The 25008-nt window shown below is 38.7% G+C and overlaps 3 protein-coding genes across 3 annotated transcripts; 1 reads left to right on the forward strand and 2 right to left on the reverse strand.

Moving 5' to 3' along the window:
* Nucleotides 1-164: 164 nt before the first annotated feature.
* LOC134880443 (matrix metalloproteinase-20-like) lies at nucleotides 165-4135 on the reverse strand. Its single transcript, XM_063907382.1, has 7 exons — nucleotides 4016-4135; nucleotides 3241-3488; nucleotides 2942-3090; nucleotides 971-1132; nucleotides 780-891; nucleotides 544-686; nucleotides 165-325 (listed from the first exon to the last, which is right to left on the reverse strand). Exons 1-7 carry the CDS (start codon nucleotides 4133-4135, stop codon nucleotides 165-167), a joined length of 1095 nt encoding a protein of 364 aa, XP_063763452.1.
* Nucleotides 4136-4649: 514 nt separating this feature from the next.
* Nucleotides 4650-9762, reverse strand: mmp20b (matrix metallopeptidase 20b (enamelysin)). The gene is made up of 10 exons (XM_063906452.1): nucleotides 9591-9762; nucleotides 8724-8962; nucleotides 8040-8188; nucleotides 7627-7752; nucleotides 7385-7543; nucleotides 7113-7284; nucleotides 6812-6945; nucleotides 6561-6717; nucleotides 5297-5400; nucleotides 4650-4775 (listed from the first exon to the last, which is right to left on the reverse strand). The coding sequence occupies exons 1-10, from the start codon at nucleotides 9723-9725 to the stop codon at nucleotides 4675-4677; spliced, it is 1476 nt and encodes a 491-aa protein (XP_063762522.1). The 5' UTR covers nucleotides 9726-9762; the 3' UTR covers nucleotides 4650-4674.
* Nucleotides 9763-17236: 7474 nt separating this feature from the next.
* On the forward strand, nucleotides 17237-20682 carry LOC134879896 (collagenase 3-like). Its single transcript, XM_063906453.1, has 11 exons — nucleotides 17237-17383; nucleotides 17540-17650; nucleotides 18134-18261; nucleotides 18350-18498; nucleotides 18595-18720; nucleotides 18794-18949; nucleotides 19048-19168; nucleotides 19421-19554; nucleotides 19633-19792; nucleotides 19914-20017; nucleotides 20125-20682. The coding sequence occupies exons 1-11, from the start codon at nucleotides 17294-17296 to the stop codon at nucleotides 20223-20225; spliced, it is 1380 nt and encodes a 459-aa protein (XP_063762523.1). The 5' UTR covers nucleotides 17237-17293; the 3' UTR covers nucleotides 20226-20682.
* The last annotated feature ends 4326 nt before the right edge of the window (nucleotides 20683-25008 follow it).

Consider the following 25008-nt stretch of genomic DNA (forward strand, 5'->3'; position numbering starts at 1 on the left):
TTTTAGCAGATAGGGTTAGGGAAGCTTTAATGTAAGCTTCCATCTGATCAAATGGGTGGTGCGTTAATAACAGGAATACATACTGATTTATTGCCTTTGACTTGGAAATACATCTTAGAGTGAAAGATATTTTGCCATTTAAGTTGCCATTAGAAAAAAAAAGATTACCTGTAATAAAACTCTCTAATGAAGAAGAATGTTATCCCATATTCGCTGACATGCACGGCAGCGTCAACCTGCCTGACTCTGGAGGAGAAGCCGTACTCATGGATGGAGCGGGCGTGACTTTTCCTCTTGAGCTGATGAACCACCCAATACTTATGACCTGGAAAAACACAGCTGTGTCAATGCATTTTGGGACACTATGAAAAACGGCAACATACCACAAAGCGCTGCCAAAGTCCATGAGCCTCTTGCATGAACTGCAACACTTAAGTTGCACAAGGGTGTAATTTCCGCGAACTGTGTTTCCCCCGCTGGAAATATAGCTGTGTCATGCGGACAAGGCCTAAGTGCCGCTTTGCAAACTGTCCATAACCCTACCAGTGAATATGTACGACACGCCTTTGGCAGGGATGTTATAAGCGGCATCCACGTGAGAACTGATGCTGGGTAAATATGCGCTGCTGTGGCTCTCTCTCAGGCGATTCCAATAAGATGTCTGCGTTGTTCTCATCCACATGTACCTAAGTTGAAACAATAAGCAGACTTAATTTATACTTAAACATGTAAAGCTCTTTTGCAATCAAATATTAAACCATATATTGCATGTTTCGTACCTGTCCTTAAAGAAAACAATCTCTTTTCCAATCACAATTACTGCATCATAAGAAAAGTTGGGGTCACACTTTTTGGGAGCTGGTTGTATATCGACTCTTTCTTTTGGTTTTCCTAAGAAACATTCAAAAAGAATCCATCAAATATGGAATTTTGTGCAAGTAATCACTCCGAAAGTGTATTTGCTCCTCACCGTACAGTGCTTGGATCCCAAGCTCATCATCTTTGGACAGAGAATACTGCGTACTGCTGTGAACTCTGTAGTTGGGGTACATGATAGCAGAGTGGTCTTTTGAGTGAGTCAAACCCAGTGAGTGGCCGAGCTCATGAGCTGCAACAGCAAACAGGCTGTAACCTGAAACCCAGCAACAGACAAGTCGTGTTAGTTCATCTGGCTTGCAAATCCACACAGAAAAATTGCTTTCTGTGGGTTTGAAGCATTCAGGTATATTGCATTTTTGGGAGTCCCAGTAGGAGTTTTTCCTCAGCTGTCAAAGGCAAATGCAACACCTACTGTTACCCTCAGTGTTAGGTGTTTGCAAAAGCAGCTGTTTGCTTCCAACCAGTGGCGGCTGGTGGAGTTTTCTCCAGGGGGGGCTATAAAAAATAATATAAAAAAAACATGCATACATGTACTAAGGTATCAAACGATTGTATTTACATAAATGAAAACAACAAAAACAACATTATAGATAGATAGATAGAAGTGCAAAGAGAAACAAGTGCGATATATAGAGTATGTACAGTATCCAGTTAAGAGTGAGTATGTAAAGATAAGGGTAGTATAAAGGGAATAATTGGCATAGTATAAACAGATGTAGTATGAACAAATATACAGATGTGCTATATTACTATACAGATGGCCAATATACATATATAATAAATATCTATCTATCTCTATATCTATCTCTCTATCTTTCTCTAGATGTATCTCTATATCTATATATTTAAATAATATATATCATATATAACATGGACAATACACATACTTTATGACAGAAGGCTGTGACGTCAGCCCCGCCGCCAAATCCAGCTGCATTCAGCTCGGGGCGCAGGAGAGGTGCGCCCCAACATCGTCCTATCTCTTGTATTGAAGAGGAGCTACTGCGCATGTACAACTTTGAACGAGAGTCTATGGGCAAAGATTCCTGCGCCCCAGGGCGGAAATACGTCACCAATCAGACAATGTCAACGAACGAAACAACTTTACTCATCATTAACTATGGAATATTTATCTTGCACATCTAAAAAATGATATACATATATTTCGAAATAATTTTTTTAATGTCTTATTCAAGGAAATGTGGTGAGAGGTGAGTGGTGGGGCGGCGCCCTAGCGCCCTCTATTGGCCTGCCGCCACTGCTTCCAACTGTGGTTCAGAATTGAATGGAAAAGTAGAAATACTAAAATATAAAACAGTAAAAATCCTGCAGCCATAGTCTTAATCACAGTTAGTAAAAGTTTTGTTAGGAAAATGGATTAAAAGTAAGCATCACGATGGAAGTGGTCCCTATAGTTGTATCATCATATGAAATATTGGATAACATTTATGTATTAATTCATTTATAATTGTACTTGACGATGTAGAGAGACCTTTGATACTGTATTTAGTCTATAACAATACACCCAACCTTATGTTTAAGTTATTGTATGTAATATTTATTTAAAAAGTAACCAAAATGGTAGTTTACATAGAATTACATGGACATACTACAATCAAGTACTTGTGATCCGTCTTGTGTACTTAAATACAGTATTTGAGTATACCTCTTAACTTTCAACACTGCAACCTATACAAAAAAGAAATAAATGTGAATATCCTCAACAAGAAGCAAAACTTTTAGAAACATATTTTGGGATTCAAATTGACCTTGCTCCCCGCCGTCCAAGTTTCATCCTCATCAAAGTGCACGTTCCCTCCTATTCCCCTCTCCTGGCTGAAATGCATGAGCCAGCACACCCCGGGGTCCATCAAAGGGAAAGAAATCTCCATGAGCTGCAACAGGAAAAGACGCTTCTTCACACTATGAATTAAACATGACTTATATATCTGATGTGCTTTTTTTCTATCTTCCTTTTGCTTTTGTGGCATTATAATTCACAATCATTTAATCTCAGTTTTCATCAACATAATTATTCTTCAGAAGCGGTTTTCAGATTTACTTTTGCGTGCGAAGGTGAACACTATATCAGCTTCGCCATGGTTGACTTTGATGAACCTCAGTTGTGCTGCATCACTCCACATCTTTAGCGCCGAACGAAATGACTTTTCCACATCCTCTCTCTTCATGTCCGGAGTGTATTTGGATATCCTGCAGTTCCAAAGACAGATGCACAAACATGAGGCAGAAGGTAAAACAAAGTCTGCAGTTTCTTGTAATCAGTTGGCAAAATGAAATCTAAAAGTAACTCAACAATAAAATGCTTCTTGTATAATCTTTAAAAAAACAAAAACATATCACATGTATGTGATGGTGTGGTTCCTCCATTTAGGCTTCCCAGGGTAAAAGCTGAAGTTTTCCACATCTGGAACACCACACCGGCGCTTCTTCATCACATTCAGAGTGTGAGGATCCAGATGACCCGTCTCTCTTAGACCAAAAAAGTTTTGCATTACTCTGATCTTCTCCTCCATGGCATAAGTGGACCTGATCCTCCTTCTTGAAACTCTGCCTCTGGGGTTCAGGCTGTAAAACCTCCTGAGGTAGACCTGTTGTTGACAAAAGTTCAGATCTGGGGGCTTAGGTCTCAGGCGAGATATCTTAAATATGTCTGTAAATTACATTGCATTGCAATTTTGGTATGGTGCAGTATTGGAGAACGATGTCCATGAGGTTAAAGGTTGCGTTTATCTTCAGAAGCACAAAACCAGGAAGTACTTCAACATGTATGGAAAGTTAGCTAATTACATATCAGTGAGTTGTGTCATAAAAGTAGTTTGTTATTTAAACAATATTTACACTTCCATAACAAACATTTATAATGTAAAAACCACTGGATCTAGATTAAAAATATCAATCCATGTAGCTTTGTAATATAGTTGAAGCAACCACTTAATGGTAGGATAAAATCAAATTGACAATAAAACATTTAAAGAAACCATTGTATCAAAACAGTCATTTTGTTGGAATAGTTCAACCTAAACAATTGTTCCATTTCATCATTTCATTTAATAAGAACATACATTGTTATCGGGGTGACATGCGTTGAATGAAATCTCAGTCGTCTGCCACAAACCTCAGCCAGCTCCACATCCTGAGGCCTCGGCCACTGATCCTGATCGATGGGTAGACTCCACAAGATTTCCGCATAAATCAGGGAGCCCAAAACAGATATCCACATCCAGAACAACTCCATGTTTTAAATGCACGTTTCTGCAAGGCTTCTCTTTTTTATATTGGTGTATTCTTGGGATTGTCGGGCAATCACATGGCATAAAAGTGCACAATCCTGGTAGTTATACAGCTGGGTCTACCAGCCCCAATTTTCTGGAGGTGTTGTGGTTCAAACCTCCCAATGAAATGCCTCCATAATATGTCTAGGCTTTCTGTCTGTAATGGCGGAATATGTGTGAGCACAGTCGTATATAAACCAGAAGTCGAACATGTTATTTCTTTTCAGTCAAGTCCAAACCTGCAGGCGTTAGTGAGGCATACCTAATTTACACACTATCAGTCTCCACCACAGTTATGTGCAGATCTGATAAAAGGATTCAAAGGCAAACCAACCATAAATTCTGATGCTTGGGGCATTTTACTTTGGATACATACAAACCACACACAGATTATATAGATTTGTATTTCTTTTATTTTGGCAAAATACAACCAAAAACAGTGTTTTTATTTTTCTTCTCTACGTTTAATTTACTTGCGGCGTGATCATGGCTTCAAAGTATTTCAACATCCAAGCCAGGAATTTGCTTTCTCAACTCCGACAACCTGTTTCTGGGAGTAGTCGTATTTGTAGACTTGTGGTCCGTCAAAGAAGTAGATAAAACCTGAGATGAGGGGAAAAAAAATGTAAGATGCAAACAGAGTAAATCACATTTTTGTCCTTTATCATTTAGCGTTTTCTGGAATGTTTTTGCTGTTTGTTGTCGATAATAATGACGATTGGCATCTTTTTGAACTTAAAAAAACACTTTGGCTCACAGTTGAAGTGATGGTACATGAAATGACGGCCGTAAAGTGGTTAAATGATACAGTTTAAATCACAGAGGGGAACCACATGCTCTGTAAAAGCTTAACTACACTCAGCTGATGTTGCATGTTAATTTGCATTCCTGCGCTACCCAAAACATTACACCATGCAAAAGTCCCCTCAGGCTACAGACAGAAATGCACTACCTCCTAACTCCTAACAAGTTTACTCCACTTTCCAATCAGAACATCACCCAGTTAGCCTTCTGTTCATATGTTATTTCATGGCCTGTTATTTTTAGATTTGATTTGATTCTAATTAAAAAACAAGTTCAAATTCCATCATACGATACAATGAGTGACAAGTATAATGGCTCACCCTCTTTGTACACAGCTGCGTTTATTGTTGTGTTGACTCCAGGGAAGTCCTCGATGATGTACTTTGGGTAACCAAAATCCATAACCCTTCGGTTTTCATTGTAACTGAAAAATATACATAAAGATTGTCAGACGTCATGACTCACTATCATCTGTTCCTCTTTCAAAGCTAAGAAAAAACATGTGTTCATGAGTCCAGAGTGAGCTGTCTGTTCTCTTTGTGAGGCAAACAATGACAAACCAAATCTTTCAGTCAGATCTTATTCAACTTCTTTAATGTGCAACTCCCTCCCTAGCAGTGCTTTGTGAGTTATCCTGGTTAAACCACATCTAAGGCCCATTCAAAGTAGTTAATTTAGTCTTAAAGTACATAATAATTTGATATATTTCATTCTACATTCATATCCTCTCCTTAGAGGGGAAAGAATATATCCTACAGTGCAAAACGTGAGCTTTTCATACATGCAGTGCACAGATGTTACTGTTTGCTGAGTAAAAAGCTCTGAATTGCATGCACATGAAATAAGCGGTAGAAATGCTCCTTTAAGTGAACAAACACTATGATTGCTGATTCCAACTTGAGTCACAAGCACTTGATGACTGTGTTTGTAAAAGAAAAATGGAGCAACCGTGTCCTCTTGGCTGCCCATTAAGATGAGTATTAAATAACCAATCAGCGGAGAGTGAAGCTGTCCATATGGACTGCCCTACATGTGGACAAAAATACATCATTGTGACCCAAAACATGCAGTTTGTGTGTTTTTGATTCCTACGCCAATAGCTAGACAGCTCAATTCCACCACAGGTGCAGAAGTCTGTAAAAAGACTAGAAAATGGCCAGATATATAATAACATTAGGTTGCCACAGAAAGCAGAGCAAAAGGGACCCAAATACAAGACAGACAAAAAAAAATACCCTTATTCAAGGTTTGATTCCAGGCAGGGCAAAACAAAGCAGAACTTTCCAACACATACCAAACAAAGATCTGACAAAGACTAACAAGGGAGGGGGCTAAAACAGAATCAGAACTTATCACATAGACAAGACACAGGCGAAAAGGGCCGGAAATACCACAAGGGCAGCAGATGAAAGGAATCAGGTAAAGATAGACAATTACCGAGGTGGGAAACCACAAAAACAGGAAGTAAATGCAGCCATAACTCAAGGGGGATTAGCTTTTCAAAATAAAACAGGACACACAATAACAGAACATGACATAAGGATATTTCACCCAAACATTCATGTTGCTCTTTGGTTGCCTTACCTCCAGTAAATATCATGCATAAAGAAAAGTGTGCGCCCAGTTTTCACTATGTGGACTGCTGCGTCAACGTCCTGGACCCAGGCTGGAAACCCAAAGTGGCTTAGTGCTCGTGGCTTTCCCCTCACAAGAGAGCCTTTCACTGTCCAGAACATGGATTCTGTCCCAAACAAAGAAAGACAAAGATGGGGTTTTTTTTGTATAAATGAAAGGTGAAATTGTTTAGCTTTATGTGAATTATTCAGGTTGGTTACCATGAATGAGGTAAGCAGCGGATCTGCGAGGCACCCAGAAGGCTGCATCGATGCTGGTTTCAATCTTTGGCATGAAGTTGGTGATGGGACCTTCCTTGATGTCATCTTGCTCATTATGTTTAATCCAGAGGTATCTTATGCAAAAACATTTTTGAAAACATCACAAATAGAAGATACAATTAAGTGTCTATCGAATGTTTGTAGATAAACAGTATGAGATTGAGAGACACACATGTATGCTTTTAATGAAGAGGAAATATAGATACCTATACAAGATGAGAGAGAACAATCATCAACACACCTATCTCTAAAAAAGAAGGTGGCATCCCCAATAGTGGACACCGCGTCAAAGGTCATGTCTGAGGCACATTTGTTCTGCATGAGTTGAGGAAGCAGCGACCCAGACAGCCAGGGGTTATTCTGAGAGCTCAAACCCAACCTCGAAAAGTAATTTGGGTTCCCTCTGACTGGACCTAACACACAACAGATTTCACTTGATTAAAAAACACTCCGGCTTCAAAAGATGACTGTAACTCAAGTATGACACGTTTTATAGAGATATAAATTGTTTACTGTAAAGTGTGTTGATATTTACTACATCCTCTATGGATAATAGCTTGGCTGAACGGGACGATCTGTAGTTCGGGTACATCAACGACTGTGGATTTCTGGAGTGCTTCAGGCCCAAAGCATGACCAAATTCATGAGCAGCTACCGCCAACAGATTAATACCTACAATAGCACAAAGACAATGGCTATTTACTTTAACACTTTTAAGTATCATAGTGGAGTACCAGTGTGAATGACCTCAGTACCTGTCTCTCTTGCTGTCCAGTGCTCAGCATCATCAAAGTGCGTGTCCCCTCCAACGCCAGGCCCTGGCCCGAAAGCATGAGCCAGTGTGCCTCTGGGTCCGTCAAATGGATACAAATCACCATGTTCTTCATGAGATATTCAAGGCCAAACATGAAATAGAAACCCACAGAGAACACAATGACAAAAAGAAAATTACAGGCTTCTGTTTACATCGTTTAAACGAGTCTGGAGTTCAGCGGCCAGGTGTCAGATGTCGCTGTCTTGGTAAGCAATTAAACTATTACAGAAACACTGCCATGGCTATATCCATGAGATTGTCTTTTACACACTGAAAACTGCACTCTGTCATTCTGTGACTCAAGTTGTTAAATGCACTTTCATCTATACCTGTGAAGCAGAAAGAAAAACCCACCATAGGTCACAAACTCCACCATGATGTCAGCGTTGCGGGTGGGCGACCTGACAAACCTCAGACTGCTGGCTCTGGCCCAAACGCTGAAAGCTGACTCAACCAGAAAGTCCACAGTGTTGCGAGGCAAATCTCTGGTGTACCTGCCAATTCTGCAACAGCAAAGTCATCTCATTTTTTGATAAACATAAGGATCAAGGCTAACTTTATACCAACATTAATACCTCTCAAAAAAGCTATACAGAATCTTTATATAAGTGCCATAAACTGTTCATAGTCTGTTTAATAGCTGCCTGTCTTTCTTCAATGTGTGTTTATATTCCAACAGGCGTGTCTCAAAAAATGAACAGGCACTTTCCAGACAGTGTCACATAAGTGCAAGCATGTATGGTGACCATGGCATTGTAACAAGCCCATAATAAGTCTATGGAAAAGAAGTCCCAAACCCTGAAATCTTTAAACCACAATGATGTGTGACAGCTGCGATTCCCTATTTCTGCTAACGGTTTTAATTGCCTGCTGCCTCTAAATTTTTCTTGGCGTATTGGCAGGATTTGCACTCCAGACTGTTATATATTGGTCCAGTTCAGCCCAGGTCACACATGCCTTCATATTTTATTAGCAGATATATATTTCAGACTGGAATTCCACTAGCATTTTGACAATCATTCAAATCTGCACGGATACCTGTAGGTGAGGACATTCTTGTTCCACCGTGTTCCCTGGAGGTGGCTGTACTCCTCCACATCTGGAACCCCACATCGAGGGGTCTTCATTATCTCGATGGTGTCTGAATCCAGCACACCTGTTGCATTGAGCCCAAAGAATATTTGCATGTCTTTCACCTTGGAGGTGAAGAAGGGCCCGCTCCGCTTCATGCGACCCAGGGGCTCTTCTTGCAGATTGTAGTAGTGCTCAAGGTATTCCTACAGTATGATATCATTTGAAATCACATATCCTGCATCTCAATTAATGCCAAGGTATATTTTTGTATTCCCTCAGTGAATTATTTACTTGCAGCCTGCATAACTGAGGATTACACATTATTGTCATACTTTGTATCCTTCCAATTTACATTAATTTATAACTTTTACATAAACGTTTAAATCTGCGCCCTTGGGTTATCAGATTTCAAGCACCAACGTTTATTTAATCCGTCTCATAAAAATGTATATCTTCTGCCATAATAAACTGAGTAAAGACTTTGCAAGCAATATTGGAAATGTATTTACGTGCCGATTGTTTTTCCGTGCAATTTCCTCTACAGAGAGTTAGGGAGTGACAAAAACCAAAATACTGAAGCAATGTGCTAAAACATGCAATTTAACTGAGCCAAGAACTCAGAGAGAAAGCCAGCTACTTACCTCCTCCCCCCACCCACATAAAAATAAAATGTTACCACTATCTCAGCACCCCACACACAGGCAAGTACGAATTGTCGCAATGTTCTTCCTTCAATAGAAATTCCTTTAAATTGGCATTGTGAAAAAGATGAAGTGACATGCAGTTCATTCTCAAGCGTTTGTAATGCGAGTCATGCAATTATGCACTTACTTTGGCCAGCTTCAAGTCAACCTGTGGTTCTGCAGAAGGAGAGCTCTCTTGCCTCGGCATAAATGTGGGTGCCGTAAAACAAGAACCGGGCATGAGTAGGACCAAGACAAAACAAGAAAGCAACATGACATACATTTCACAGACTTAACACTGCTTGAATTGTAGTGGCCCAGTTTAAACACATAGAGATGGAAGTTCTGGTTAATGAGAAGCCTTTTAAATGGTCATTGTGACTCATACCCCTTGCAAATCCAAGGGAAGCCTCATACAGTACCATGGAATTAGGGAGGGGTTTTCAGTCAGCCAAGGGCAGCAAAATGAGAAAATAAAGAAGTGACGTGAACAATTTTGGTCATGTGACATGTTTGCGCCAATAATGATCTGAACAGATAACGTACTCAGTATGTGGTTTCAAATTTAACCCAATTAAGCATTTAGATTGTTTTGAGAATCATAAAAGTGATATTAAAAACACAGAATGTACAACAGAAGTCTTTGAGTGCAATGTGCTGACTCACACATAAACCCAAACAAGTGGTGAAACTAAAACATGAGGCAAGTAAATCCTTCTTTCTGCAATATGTGCTTATCACTGTAACTTTGAGTATGTTCGACACAAACATGTTGATATTTCCACAATAAAAAAACAAGCGGCTCTGATATTAAGTAAATGATTTCTTCAGCAGAGCTACTGTAGGGGAACCTCAACTTAACTCCCTCCAGACTGACTCACCACAATCAGCTGGGTGGCAAAGCTCAGTCCCACGCGTTCTGCAAGCGCTACCGAAATAACCCCATCAAAGCCCACTCTTGTCCCATTTGAGCAGCGAATCCATGTAAGGCCTTTCAATGAGAGAGTTCGCTGAGAGGGGAGCTGAAATTGCAGGGGTTGATTTAAGGCCTTTCGAAAAAGAAAATGGCCGCCAGCCAGGCCGCATAGACTGGCAAGGGTGGAGTACATTCAGGGTACAATTACAGTTGATTGGTCATTGGGGAGCTTTATGGAACCAACAGCATTCCTCCGCAGAACGAGTTTCCAGACGGCTTTTTCATAGAACGACTTGAAGAATTTCTGTCGCTCTGGTTTTCTGGGTACATGTGAGGTAATGAAGTCATTTTAGGCAGGATTGATTGCTGACACATAGGGAACTCTAAGGTTACAAGCTAGGAGTAATTAAACCAGTAGGAACATTTCAGTTTTGCCTTAAGCACGGACACGGAAGTGCCAAAGCTGTTACACACCAGGATCACTGTCTGAGTAATATGGGCAGTAGTTGTCCTGGAGAGCATGGGAAGTAATGAAGTAGAAAAGCAACTAAAGTGGAGCTTTTAATTCCTGAGAAATGTCTATTATTCAAGCATATAACCATAAATGCATATATTTCAACATCATTAATACATTGACTCACCTAACCTTATCTTAAAAGGGGCTCTATTATGCCCCTGCACAAAATGACTCCATTGGACTTCTTTGTTTACTTCTGTAAATTAGTGACATTACCACGTAACACTTGTACTCCTATTTGCTAGAGCTCTAACATGGTATACGTCATAAGCTGACGGGTGGGACATCTCTAAGTGGTTGGCCAATCACAACAGAGCCGGCCAGCGAACCAATCAGAGCAGACTGGGCTCTGGTCTCAGACAGAGGGTGAAAAGAGGTACAGGCTGTATGAGATTAGAATAGAATATTTTTTTTTAAATCTGACTTTGGAATTAAAAAGGCACTGTGGTAATGAGTTCATTACAATTTATTTATAAAGACAAATTACAAATGTGCTTCAGGGCTTTTCAATCTGGATGGGGAAAGGGCATCCTCCTTAGTGTTACACATCCAACCTGTTGGTAGTTAGTAATACCTTGTAGACTGTTCTCATTTAAACTTGGATGTTTCCATGCAAATAAAAAGAATGTTTAATCTTAAACAACTTAAACACACATACATATGTTTGGTTTTGCAATGCACGCACAGCAATAACACATGTTCCCTTTAGAGCTTTCACAATCCTCAGTGCAAAACAGTCCAAGAAAGTTACAGCAAATATAAGATAGCATTTTCTTTAAATATTGAAACCTCCGTTTGTAAAAACAAATCCTGATACAAAGTTGTTTGTGCTGTATTTATTTCAGTGTCGCACATCAGCATGAGGTTGTGTCGTGGGGGCTGATGAGGGACATGCAGGGGATCAGAGATTTGTTGTGCTCCCTCTCTAAAACATCTTTGCTGCCCTCCTGTGGTATCTATTTGGCACATGCAGTCTCCTAAATGTTACTGAGTGAATTAATGCCACAGTGAGTCATTTATATCTTTGCAGACGCTTTGCAAACGCAGCAACTCAGCAATTTATTTCTAGGCCTTTATGGCGTGACTGTAAACTGCATTGCTCCTCACTAACCACCCATGTCATTGTTTGCGGTATTTTGTATGTATACACTTTAGGTAGTCACTTAAGTGTATACATACAAAACAGACAAAAATTGCAAGGATTTAAGAGAAGATGATTAGGGCCACATATGTCCCACAAATAGTTGGACATTTTTAAAAGTCGAAATTTAGGAAAAAAAGTCAGACATTTGAACAAAAGTCAGATTTTTTAGAAAAAAGTGATGATAATAATAATAATAATAATAATAATAATAATAATAATAATAATAATAATAATAATAATAATAATAAATGAATAAAAATCTTGTCGATATTTAGAACAAAAATCTGAAATTTGAAAAAAAAATCTGAAATTTGAAAAAAAGTCACATCATTTTGGGAAGAAATCATAAGGAACAAAAATTGTAAGTTCTTAAATGAAGATCATTAGGGCCACCTGAAGAAGGAGTTAGAATAATGAGAACATAGTGGGAGATTTTAAAAAGTCAGAAATAAAAACTAAAAAAACTCAGATTTTTTAGGAACAAAGTGATCATTTGAAAGAATAGTCGGAAATTCCCAAAAACTCTAAATTTGAAAAAAACAATCCTGAAGTTTAAGAAGAAAATCAAAAGGAAAAAAATTGGGAGGCAAAGAAACAGGCTGGAAAAAAGTGCTCCCTGTAACCGAGAATGACAAAGATCCTCAGTGAAGCACAAGCCCATGTTTCTCACTAAATTGTAATTAAAAGGATCAGTTCAATACTAATGTCGTCTTAATGTTAATACATGATGTCAAAATTGGTTTGCCATGAATTTAGTGATGGATTGTAAACCATTCAACCGTAGCATTTAAGTGTTTCTCAAGGTTGTTGTTGCAGACACTGATGCAGCGCTGTATTCCCCCTATACCAAATATTGTTGCGCTGATCAGGGGGTACTTGGCGGTTCATTCTAGAACAAAGTTTGAGAAACACTGCTTTAGTACAACCAAACTTGCAATACATGTTCCAGATTTGCCAGCTATGAAGCTATAATGGCTGGGTTGTTTGTTGATAGACTCAAGTTACAAACTGTATGATTGTATAAAACAAACAGAGGCAGAATAGGAATAGATATATTCCTATTCTGCCTCTTCATTGGAAATAGAGTCATTTACAGTCTTCAAGTTTAAATTCCAAGTTAAAGCAGAGCATTTTAAACAACATTACACACACATTCAGGAGAAAAACAAACATTAGGGTTACCAAAGAAAAAAGTGTAAAAAGAAACATCTGTGACCTCTTTGACCACCAAACTGTTCAATGTTTTATTTATCCTACTTTTTTGCCATGGAAAATGGCCAGGGAAAAGGCTGGTATTAAAACACCAACCAAATAAATGTTTTATTCTTTAAAGTACATTTAATTGAAAACATAAGTACATTTGCAAATGTTAAAAGTACCTCATAAGAAAAGACAAGAAGTACTTTATTAAACAGGCAAAAAATGCTTGAAGCACTTACAGACACGTCCATAGATTTGTTAGTGTATTTCATTGAGCTGTTAAGGGCTCAGTCAAAACTAAAGACCAGCATCTTATGTGAAAGGAAACTAATCTGTTCAAGTAAGGATGTGAATCATCTTTGTTTATCAAGCTGCACACTACATGCATCAGCATTCCTCTGAACCAGCAGTGGTTAATAGCAACACAATTTACGTCATCCCTGGACAACTCATCTGTATCTGCAGCAAATTAATACCAGGAATGGTGATGGATGTTATCAAAGATCGATCCTAAAAATGTGTGCAGCAGTGGCTCAGTCAGTAGGGGCTTGGACTGGGAATCGTAGGGTCGCCGGTTCAAGTCCCCAAACAGTGGACTGCTACTTGGAGAGGTCCCAGTTCACCTCCTAAGCCCTGCTGTGGTGCACTTGAGCAAGGCACCGGACACCTCCAATCCCTGGGCGCTGCTCCTAATACTAGGATGGGTTAAATGCAGAGAACTCTATTCTCCGATTCTATCTATCTAATAAAAAGCAAATACATTCTCAGAAAGGAACTAACCAACCAACTAAGAAGAATCTTGTGATATGCTCCATTATATTTTGAAAGTAATTCCCCACAGATATCATACAGAGAAACAGAGGTGTGAATAGCACATGCAGTGTAAAAGACAGAAATGTTACATATCCATCCAGACGTTAACATATCATTTGATGCATGCTGAAATGGTGGAGGTTGATATAGATGTTGATCTACTCCTGATAACGTGAGGCTAAGATTTACAAGCGGAACCTGGAAATGTTCAATGTTCCAAAACACTTGTTAGAGGGAGGATAACTACCATGGCATTACCTCTGGCGTCACTAGGACGCAGTATTTAAAATGTTTTGCCCTGCTAGTAATGCCATTTTTCATCCAACATCAGACATTCAGGTTTCTGTAATGTGTGATGAGCATTATAACCTTATTTGGCTGGTAGTGTTGCTGTAGATTGTTCCTTTGAAGACTCAAGTAAGAGCATCTCTTATCTATATAAAAACACCTATAACAACCTGGCAACAAAAATAATTTAGTGATCAATTCAGTCATTTATGGGCTAAAGCTGTGAAACTTCACGCCTCGCTCTACAATCATACAAACACCTTTTTTTCCATTTGAAAACCAAACACGGATCGCTAGAGTCTATTTTTCCATATCGATGTGTGTGTGTTTGTCTGTGGCATATTAAAATAACAGCAAAAATCCCCCTTGCTGCTTATTTCCCCTGGCGTGAGTCAGAAGCACTCTGTTAACCACCGTCTAAGCAATGATGTTAATCCAAAAACATTGGTCTCTACAGTATGCCAAAATGTTTAGACAAAATGCTTGTTAGACATTACACATGATATCACTAATGATATGCAGATGAGCATTACACCACTGCTCTGGTTTTTGCCGGAAGCATGTCAGTGGTGACTAGCAATGTGAAAGATAGAATCAAATCCTTTTGTGAAACCAACAAAAAAAATGCTTTTGTGTCTACATTTTGAATTACTTGCATAGGCAATGTCATTATGTAATGATCAGAAAAGTGTAAACTATTATACAATTTATTATCAGCCTTGTTCTTCTTTGTAAAGGAAAAGGCATTTCCTCATTGTGGTAGGAGCAAATAATTATATACCTTGTTGTCTGAGACAGACACTGATGGAGGAGACGCAGTAAAGGTAGCATGTATTTACCTGCCAGAGACCTGGAGTCTGGAACAATAGTCTTTAAGTTTATTTAAAAGCTCAATACCATTGTGAACGTCATCACTACTGCAAAGCCACTAAGAATATTGACTTGTCGGAATCTTTTTTTGTTAAAATGATAATATTATTAGCCAATAACATACAATCCTTGTTGTTGAATTGTTGTTTTCTATAGAAATCAATCCAAGGGCTACAGTTTTCCTCTTCCTCTCTTTCAACCTTGCATATGAGCCTTCTTCCCTCCCTGTGTAAGCAGTAAGTCTATAGCCATGAGACATACTTTAAGCTAATAGTCTGCTGCATGCTAACATGCTCACATGCTAATGCTAACATGCTAATGCTCAGTGTGTGTTATGTTAGTATTTTGCTTCTTTTGCTAACTAGCAAGTGGTAGCACGCTAACATTTGCTAGTTAGCACAAAAAGCAAAGTAGCCGAGGCATTTGGAAATGTCACTTTGTAGCTTTACAGGTATTTGATTATACACAAAGTTACATGTGTAATTTAGGTTCTTCCCTGATGATGGAGATACGAGGGAAAGCTAAGGCTACATCAAAGTCATTGGGATTCATCCTTCAGGCTCCATAAATACCTGTAAACCTGTAAAGTTGTGTCGATATATCAGTAAATGTCAAATAAGACCAGTGTTGCCACAGTTACGTTGAAAGAGTAATCTGATCTGATTAGGCCTACTCCTTTAAAAGTAACTTAGTCACTTTACAGATTACTTGATTTTAAAAGTAACTAAGTTAGATTACAAGTTACTTTATCGTTATTATTTTATAATTGTCGCATAGACGCCACTCCCCTAGATGCAAGAAGAAAGCTAAAAGATATCTTTTTACTAAGGAAAATGACAAAAAATAGTAACGCACAGTGACTCGGATAAGTAACTTTAATCTGATTACTGGTTTAGAAATAGTAACGCGTTAGATTACTCGTTACTGAAAAAAGTGATCAGATTAAAGTCATCACTGAATAAGACTAACCTCAGGGTGGCACTGGAGGTAAACCCAGTTAATTATTAAAAAGTACTGGGCACAATGACAGTCTGTAAATAAGAAATCATGGCAATCTATCTGATAGTTGTTGAAATACTCAAACTGGACTAGGTGAAGGACAGACAGACCGTCATTTCATGTATTGCTTAAGTTAGCCTACTTCTTTACAACTACAGAGCATTAAGAATTACAATTTGTTGACGTAGGTTTCTGTGCTGTGATGAAACCTTTTGGAGGCTTCCCAGAACTGAGAAAAGTAGGACATTGAATGTGTTAGTTATGCTCTGATTAATTCTGAGTCATCTACAGTATAACAGGAATGGTGGGAAAAACATAAGCTGAATTAAAGTATAACTAGACAAAACTCATCCAGAACATTCATTGAGTTTTCCAGAAGAGCTCACATTGTTCCAAATGCCATAACAATGATAATATACATAATAATATACATAATAATAGTAATAACAATCATAACAACAATAATAAATAGATACAAAATAATAATAATAATAATAATAATAATAATAAGAATATATTATACAGGTCATAGGTTAACTTAGTTTCTGATTCACATATCCTCAAAAGTCTTCACCTAAAATAAAAAGACACAATGACTATCATGAGGCCAGCAGTTGCATTAAATAATTCCACATTTGCCCAACTTGTAACATCATTTGTTTCATAGGTTATTGATTACTTTTTTTACCTGAAGAAGTAGATATAGCTCATGACGTCACATCCTTACTAAGGTGGTATCCTTTCTGAGTATAGGTTGACATGTGTGGGTTGTTTTGTTTTCTCCCACAAGGGAACACTACAAAGTGTATCATTTTGCCTTATAGACAGTTTCAGTAAATCTGTTGGCAATCTCCTTAAGTCATTATAATTGAAGAAATAGAAAATGCTTGATCAAAACATTTCAGTCTGGTTCAAAGGACTACACTCAAACCACAGTGACTACAGTTTTACAAGAACATGCACATTCTTAAAGAAGGAGGAAGTGGCTAGGTGCTTTTACATGAATCACAAGGACCCTTTGAAAAACACTGGACCAAAGTCCTATAAATACCCGTCAGAGTTTGTTGGACCCATTGACTGATTTGGACAACAGAGACAACAACAATGATAGCTCTGCTGCTGCTGGCGCTGGTCGCACCCTCCTTTGCTGTGCCTCTGCCGTCTGAGGACAATGACAATTTGCTTTTAGCAGAGGTAAGACCGGAGCCCTGTTTTTTTTTATTTTGGCTTCAAGTGGATATTTCATGTCCTTCTCAGTACTCCACACAGTGTTAGATTGGAGTAATCTACACCTATTTGTTTTTTCCCAGTATAAATGTCATTCAGCTTCTCTTCTCTTTCAACAAACAGAACTACCTCCGTCGGTTCTATGGCCTTCCAGCGGGTCTTCAGGGTAGAGAGAAGTCTTCAGGTACCTTTCAGAACAAGATCAAGGAGATGCAGAGATTCTTCAATCTCGAGGTGACCAGATCTAGATGTGTGTTGAAGATTGTATGTGGTATTAGCAACATAAGTAGTTTGAGCAACATTTTGGCAGTGATGGAAAAGGTACTCGGGTCCTTTACTTGAGTAACAGTAGAATTATAGTGTCTTAAAATACCCCATTACAGTCAAAATATCGAATTGATACTATTACTTAAGTATTATCATTAAAATGTACTTTCTGCATCGAATGTAAAAGAGAATGGGTCTGTTTTGCACTTTGTACTTTTGTAGATGCTCAATGTTGAGCCAATTTAAGATACTTTTTAAAATACTCTGTATATTAACGTATTACATAACATCATGTGTAACATGTTCAAATTGCTAGTAACTATGAGTGTTTAATGTTTATATGCTTTGAGTAGAATTTCATTTTTAAGTTTTAAGGTGTCCATTTCTCTGTACTTTGGGAGCACATGTACTTATCTTACTCATTTTCTTCCACCTCTTTTGCCTTTGAAGGTGACAGGGAGTCTGGACCACAACACTTTGGAGCTGATGAATCAGCCCAGATGTGGCGTCCCTGACATCGGGGAGTACAACCACTTCCCTCGACACCTCAAATGGTCAACTAACAATGTCACATTCAGGTATGTATAAAGGACTACAACTATACAGAAAAGGATTTCACTGAGTTATTGACTAAGTTCCCTTGTGGTGTGTCCCCTAATGTTACAGGATAGTGAACTACACACCAGATCTGGCGAAGGCTGATGTAGACAAAGCCATCCGCAAAGCCCTGAATGTTTGGTCTGATGTCACCCCGCTGACCTTTAGGAAAATGCACGAGGGCATTGCTGACATTATGATCAGTTTCGGGTCAGGGGGTAAATATGACATATTTTTTTAATACATACTCAAATATTATAAAAATGTGCATTCTCCTCAACATATTTTGAAAATGTCTATGTTTTATTCTGTAGAGCACGGAGACTATAATCCTTTCGATGGGCCCAATGGATTGCTTGCTCATGCATACCCACCAGGCGAAGGCATCGGCGGAGACACTCACTTTGATGAGGATGAAAACTGGACCAAAGATTCATCAGGTAAGAATCGTATGAAACACAAGTCACCAAATATATCTAAGTGATTAACACACTGAACATCTTTTCTCTGCAGCATACAACCTGTTTATCGTGGCGACCCATGAGTTGGGACACGCCCTCGGTATGTCCCACTCCACAGACCCGGGCGCCCTGATGTACCCCACCTACGCCTACACTGAAGGCTTCCCGCTGGCTGAGGATGACATTGAAGGCATTCAAGCTCTCTATGGTAGGGACGAAACTCACTAATGCATGAGTTAAACCATAATGGTTTCCCTTGTTTTAATACAAATAGTATGCATATTAATGCCACATTTTCAAACACAGGCCCAAACCCAAATGAAAAGAAAGTTAAGCCAAAGCCTGACGCCCCCAACAAATGTGACCCCATGTTAAGTTTTGATGCTGTGACGGAGCTCAGAGGAGAAACCGTGATCTTCAAGGACAGGTACAGTCAGCCACACACAGCATACAAAGACACATAAACTACAGGTCTGGACTCATAACCTATCTGACCACTAGAGGGTGTGTGAGAGCTAGACCCATAACCTATCTGACCACTAGAAGGTGTGTGAGAGCTAGACCCATAACCTATATGACCACTGTGAGAAACATTTTACTATTCTGTGATTCAAATAATTAATATGCAGCTCCGGAAAAAATTAAGAGACCACTCAAAAAGGTTCCTGCACTGTTGCAGATTCTACTGGCGTCTCCACCCTCAGATGCCGGAGCCTGAGCAGACACTGATCAAGTCCACGTGGCCGTCCATCCCCAACAAGGTGGACGCAGCATACGAGAACCCAGAGAAGGATCTAGTTATCATATTTCGTGGTGGGTTTGACATACTTGTTTAATACCATAGTTACATTGGATACATTATGCATGTACTAAAACATCTTGTTTCAACAGGGATCCAAATGTGGGCTTTGAATGGATATAACCTTGTGGATGGTTACCCGAAGTACATACACAAACTTGGTCTTCCCAAGAAAATAAGGAAAATAGATGCAGCTGTGCACATCACAGACACCGGGAAAACGTTGTTATTCACTGATGAGCAGTATTGGAGGTACGGGGTGATGACTATTACTGTGTCAACTAGGCTACAGTATATGAATCATTCTGTCAATCAACACAAACGTAATTCTGTATTTCATTAACATTGTTTTGCTTTTATTTGTCACTCGCAGCTATGATGAAGCAGCAGGCACCATGGACAGTGGCTACCCACGATCCATTGAGAAAGATTTCCCTGGGATGAATGACGAGGTCGACGCAGCTGCTTATCACTATGGTATTATGAAGCTTCATATATCACATTTTCAGTATAATAAAGCGTACAAACTAAACAGTACCACTATGCTGCTATCCTTCATTTTATCCCACTGTGTTGTCTTGCAGGATACCTGTATTTCTTCCATGAAAACCTGCAGTACGAGTACAGCTACACCCACAGGAAGGTCATACGCATCATGAGGACCAACTCTCTTCTCCACTGTTGATCAGCTGTGGCTCACAAGAAAATGCAAAACAAGAAATCCTAAAAAAAAATTAAAAGACGTAGATGCAGTTTGTTTAATGAGCAAGTAAGTAGGATGCAGGATGTCCTTTAACAGTAAAGAAAGAAAGGTTTATTTTTATTAGTGCTGGACACCTGTAGGTCATACAGTATTATTTATCGGACACAGAATGCTGTAAGATTCCTCAGAAGTATGTTTCCTTAGATTATTACTATTTATTTAAATGTCTATATTTGTACTTCAAGTTTGACTAAGGACAGCAAGACCCTTAGCAGGTTAAGTTTCTTGTCATTAACTGTTGTTTTTTTCTAAGCTCTTTATTTTAACATGTTCAACTAATGTTTGTGTTTCAACCAAGAGCTTGGAAAAGTGCTAAATGTATTCTGATTTTTCTGGTTTTTGGTAAGTTGTTTGAATAACAATAAAAGCATCAAAGTAATGATTGTCCCACCGAGCGACATTTTCATTTTTAAGTACTATCCTCAACTTTCAGCATCTTCATTGTGTTGTTAATGCCAAAGATGAGTTTAAACCATTGACATGGATATGACTGTCAGTAAAATCCTGGAACTGGAACCAGTTCTAATTCAAATGTAAACTGAAGTGATCAGTGTGGTATTTGATCATATGCTAACCAAATATTTTACACAAATATTTTAATTCAAGCCTCATTATTGAATTGAATATACCTTGTTTAAAACATATATATCTTACATATTAAAAATGGCTTTCAATGAGCAACGAAAAAGGAAGGAGTTCAATCACATTGTTATTTTACTATCTCACACCTCACATTTCATACATTATGGGATGAATGATTTTAAAGCAGTTGGACTCTTGCTGTCAGTAACACTAAAGACTTTCTGGAGCACTTCTTTTAGGGGGGTACTGGTTATATATTGGCATACAACGGCCTTAAAAACTACTTCATCATGTAGACCGGCGTTGTACTTGGCACAGGTTTTGACTTTGATGATTATTAAATTATTTTCTTAACCAAATGCAACAAACTTCTTCATGAAGATTTCAATATTAAGCTGTGATGAAATCATTGATTAAAATACAGTTCATACTCAATGGGACAATGTCATTCTGGACACCCCTGCTCTTGATCCTGTGCATGTAGTTATTTTACTTTCCACCAGAGAGCACTCCTGAAGTTTCTGACAACCTATGTTCTGACATTTCTTGGAAAAGTCAAGCAAGATCTAGAAAATTCATGTGACAATACTCCACTGCTACTGAGTTTTGACCATTTAAAAATATCAGTGTATGCTTCATTAGCGGAACAAATGTTGCCATCTACAACAAACAGGCTAAGCACTTACTGCATTTCTAAAGGCCCATTACCCAGAGTATCTACATCCTCCAGCATAAAGTAAATGATAAAAACAAAAAAGTTTGCAAACGTGTTGAGAAAATAAGTATTTGGGTATGAGCAGCCCAGATTTAAAGGTCAGTGTGTCTATCTAAAATTAAGTTTGAGCCTAAGCAGCATAATCCACAGACGCAATCATGTGGATGTAATTACAGTGCAGCGAAGCAGTCACCTTTGCTCATTTCAAAGGAGTTGTGTGGTGTTGGCTGCGTCACTGCTTCACAAATCCTGTGTGTTCACTAACCATGGCGGCTTTGAGAGTCCAAGATCTGTCAGTTATGCTTCTTTTGGGTTTTTCGATCAATATAAGATTATCATTTGAGTGTTTCAGAAAAAGCTACTTCCCCTTCAGCTTGCCAAGAGATCATGTGTTTTGAATAGAATATTTATTTTGCAGTGGGAGGAAAACAGACAAGAGGGGAGTCATGACAAAGGAAACATTTAAACAAGAGTGCTCATTGTGTTTGTCAAACAAAACAGGCTGCAGGAGGCTCGACTGTCTCCAGGCCTGTGCTGAAATTGGGCTAAAATCCTCCCACTGCAACATTTGCTATACTTTTATGATGTTATGAGATGAATGTTTGTGGCCTGTGAGAAAGAAGGTCCAGTTCTGCGTGAAAAGAAGAGACACTCAGAGTAAAAAACATCAGATGTGCCATTTAAAGCTTTCTCTAATTTATGTTTATTTCAGTGAGAGGATCACTCTGTCTCCTATACTTGGTCGTGTTTTCACTCCTCCTCTGGGAAAGTGAACAAGACAGTCTCTTGTTTCTCATATTTACAACTGACATGCCCAACGCTTCTTGGCAGTTTGCAGAAATTGTGCAACTTTTGGTATTGACTTAACTTTTGGGTTTTAAAACAGCAGTGCAACTGAGAAAAATCTAAATGTAGTTTTAGCCCCATTTGGATTCAGAGGTCATGTCAGTCTCCTTTTTTTCCCCATCTCCATTTGTAGTCCGGTACCTTTTCTCCTTGCCCCAGTTAAAAGTCATTACCATATCTTTCAACTTGTTTAAAATGCAGCGTTGATGATCTGAACTGGAGCCAAATGAAAGATCATAACCCTTGAATTGTAATGTCTCTCCATTGGTTACAAGTTAGATGGTTAAGTGATGCTTAGTTTAAGGATGTTAAAAGTACAGCCAGGTCAACACATGACTGGGCATTTACTGCTCTGTGAGGGGAAGAGAAAGACCCTGCAGGCGAGATAAGATGGGTGCGGCTTCCTGAAAATGAAATATAACAAACTCATCCACTTTTTATGTTTCCTATTTTTTACCTAAATTCTGCCAGAGTAATAACAAATATAGAGCAGGGATAGAGAATGTTCAAACACGTCAGAGACAAATGGGAAATGGATTTAAAGAAAAAGGTGGTATCCTTTGAGAAAACGTTCACGCAATCCTGCCTAGCAGCTCCTGATGGAAACCAGATGGAGTAGAATGACAGGCAGCGGTGTCAGGATGTATCTTATTTCCTTTGGGAAACTCCCTCTGAGAGCACCAATATTTATATTTATTGTGTACCTTCAGTTTCTTTACAGATTTGGATAAATGATGTGAAATACACTGCCAGGCCAGACAAAAGGTCACACGCCTGTGGGGGGTAGTGCTATGATCTGGGGTTGCTGCAGTTGGTCTGGTCTAGGTTCAGCAACGTTATGTGCCCAAAGAATGAGGTCAGCTGACTACCTGAATATACTGAATGACCAGGTTATTCCATCAATGGATTTTTTCTTCCCTGATGGCACGGGCATGTTCCAAGATGACAATGCCAGGATCCATCGGGCTCAAATTGTGAAAGAGTGGTTCAGGGAGCACGAGACATCATTTTCACACATGGATTGGCCACCACAGAGTCCAGAGCTGAACCCGATTGAGAATCTTTGGGATGTGCTGGAGAAATACAAGATCTTTGCGAAAAATGAATGCAAGACCGAAATAAATGTGACATTGCAGAAGCTTGTGGAAACGATGCCCCAGCGAATGCGTGCCGTAATCAAAGCTAAAGGCTGGTCCAACAAAATATTAGAGTGTGTGATCTTTTTTTTGGCCGGGCACTGTATAAACAACACTTTCAACAATCAGACTTTGGTTTCATCTGGAGGAAATTCACAAGCCACCCTGCAGTATACCAAGTCATTTAAACTGGCTGCACCTTTACCAACTTTGATAACACTTTAATGCTTCAATAATTGTCATCAAAACATAGAATATATATATATTATTCTGAAATGGACCAATCTGCATAATGAGTACTTTTACTTTGGGTACTTTAAGTATATCTTGATCGCAATATTTATGAACTTTTACTTCAGTGACATTTTGATTGCAGGAGGACTCTTACTTGTTACAGAGCACTTAGACTGTAAAAATGAAAATAAATGGGGTTTTTTTTCAAAGCATCCAAGGCTTTGCTGAAAGGGCGCAGTCTGTGTTTCCTTCCTCCTACATAGACACAAACATGTGGAAAGTCACGCTGTGCTCAGTCTTGACCCCTTGATTATGAATATGACCCGATATGACGCTGGGTCAGAGACAGATGTGTTGTTAAAGTGACCAGAAAATAGTTGTTTGTATTTATTGAGTACGTTTTAATATATATTTGAAGGCAGTACAACTAAAAGTAAACATAGAAACATGACTTATAGACTTTATATTTGAATGAAAGAAGATACAAATGGAAAGAAAGTCAAAGAAATAGAAGTAAACTACATAAATAAATAATAATTGTTATAAAAACCAGCCCCCAAAATGAAGTCATATATATAATCATAGTAATGATAATTATTATGACCAGTGAATTCTCTTTTTGGTCGTAATGTATAAACAAGCTGCAATTGGAGGCCCTCATTGCATTCTGGGAAGATATGCAGCAGCATGGCCTTCATTGAGATCTGGCGCTTTTTCCTAGAACTAACATAAATGATATAAGTGAGAAAAAAGTCAATATTTCCAAATGTATGAAGTGTTGAAACGTCTTTTTTCTAGTTCTTAAGGATGCAGCAACTTTGTGTGAAACGTTGTTAGTCCATTCAAAACCAACGTATATGTTTTTAATGAAAGTGTATGATGTGAAGACATGGTTTTGCTGCTAACTAACTAACAAGTAGTTTACAAAACCACACTGTGATTCCACACCCATTCATTTTTACACAATCCAGGTTGTGTTTCCTTTTTCTCTCACATACAGTACCTCATGCCGCAGGCCGTAGACACATTATAGACAACCTGAAACTGCTCCACCTAAAGTCGTTCTGTATATGGTGAGACAATACTAGAGCTATAGGGAAACAATGCTCCATCTTCATTTGAAACTTGTTCCAAGAGCTACTGTGTATGAGTCACACAGTCTCTGATCTTCAAGATGTTACATAAAGATGTA

This window comes from Eleginops maclovinus, chromosome 18, assembly GCF_036324505.1.
Source record: "Eleginops maclovinus isolate JMC-PN-2008 ecotype Puerto Natales chromosome 18, JC_Emac_rtc_rv5, whole genome shotgun sequence".
In the NCBI taxonomy this organism is placed as follows: domain Eukaryota; kingdom Metazoa; phylum Chordata; class Actinopteri; order Perciformes; family Eleginopidae; genus Eleginops; species Eleginops maclovinus.

Bases quoted from the DNA above. Each gene is read 5' to 3' on its own strand.
- mmp20b (XM_063906452.1), bottom strand. From the start codon at position 9,725: ATGTATGTCATGTTGCTTTCTTGTTTTGTCTTGGTCCTACTCATGCCC. The intron at 8,189-8,723 runs GTATCCGTGCAG...TTGCTGTTGCAG, and splicing joins AAGAATGTCCTCACCTACAG to AATTGGCAGGTACACCAGAG. The intron at 7,544-7,626 runs GTACTGAGGTCA...GTGCTATTGTAG, and splicing joins CTGGACAGCAAGAGAGACAG to GTATTAATCTGTTGGCGGTA.
- LOC134880443 (XM_063907382.1), bottom strand. From the start codon at position 4,135: ATGGAGTTGTTCTGGATGTGGATATCTGTTTTGGGCTCCCTGATTTAT. The intron at 3,489-4,015 runs GTTTGTGGCAGA...TGTCAACAACAG, and splicing joins AGGATGTGGAGCTGGCTGAG to GTCTACCTCAGGAGGTTTTA. The intron at 687-779 runs GTACGAAACATG...GTTTCAACTTAG, and splicing joins ATTGTTTTCTTTAAGGACAG to GTACATGTGGATGAGAACAA.
- LOC134879896 (XM_063906453.1), top strand. From the start codon at position 17,294: ATGATAGCTCTGCTGCTGCTGGCGCTGGTCGCACCCTCCTTTGCTGTG. The intron at 17,651-18,133 runs GTGACCAGATCT...TTGCCTTTGAAG, and splicing joins AGAGATTCTTCAATCTCGAG to GTGACAGGGAGTCTGGACCA. The intron at 18,499-18,594 runs GTAAATATGACA...TTTATTCTGTAG, and splicing joins GATCAGTTTCGGGTCAGGGG to AGCACGGAGACTATAATCCT.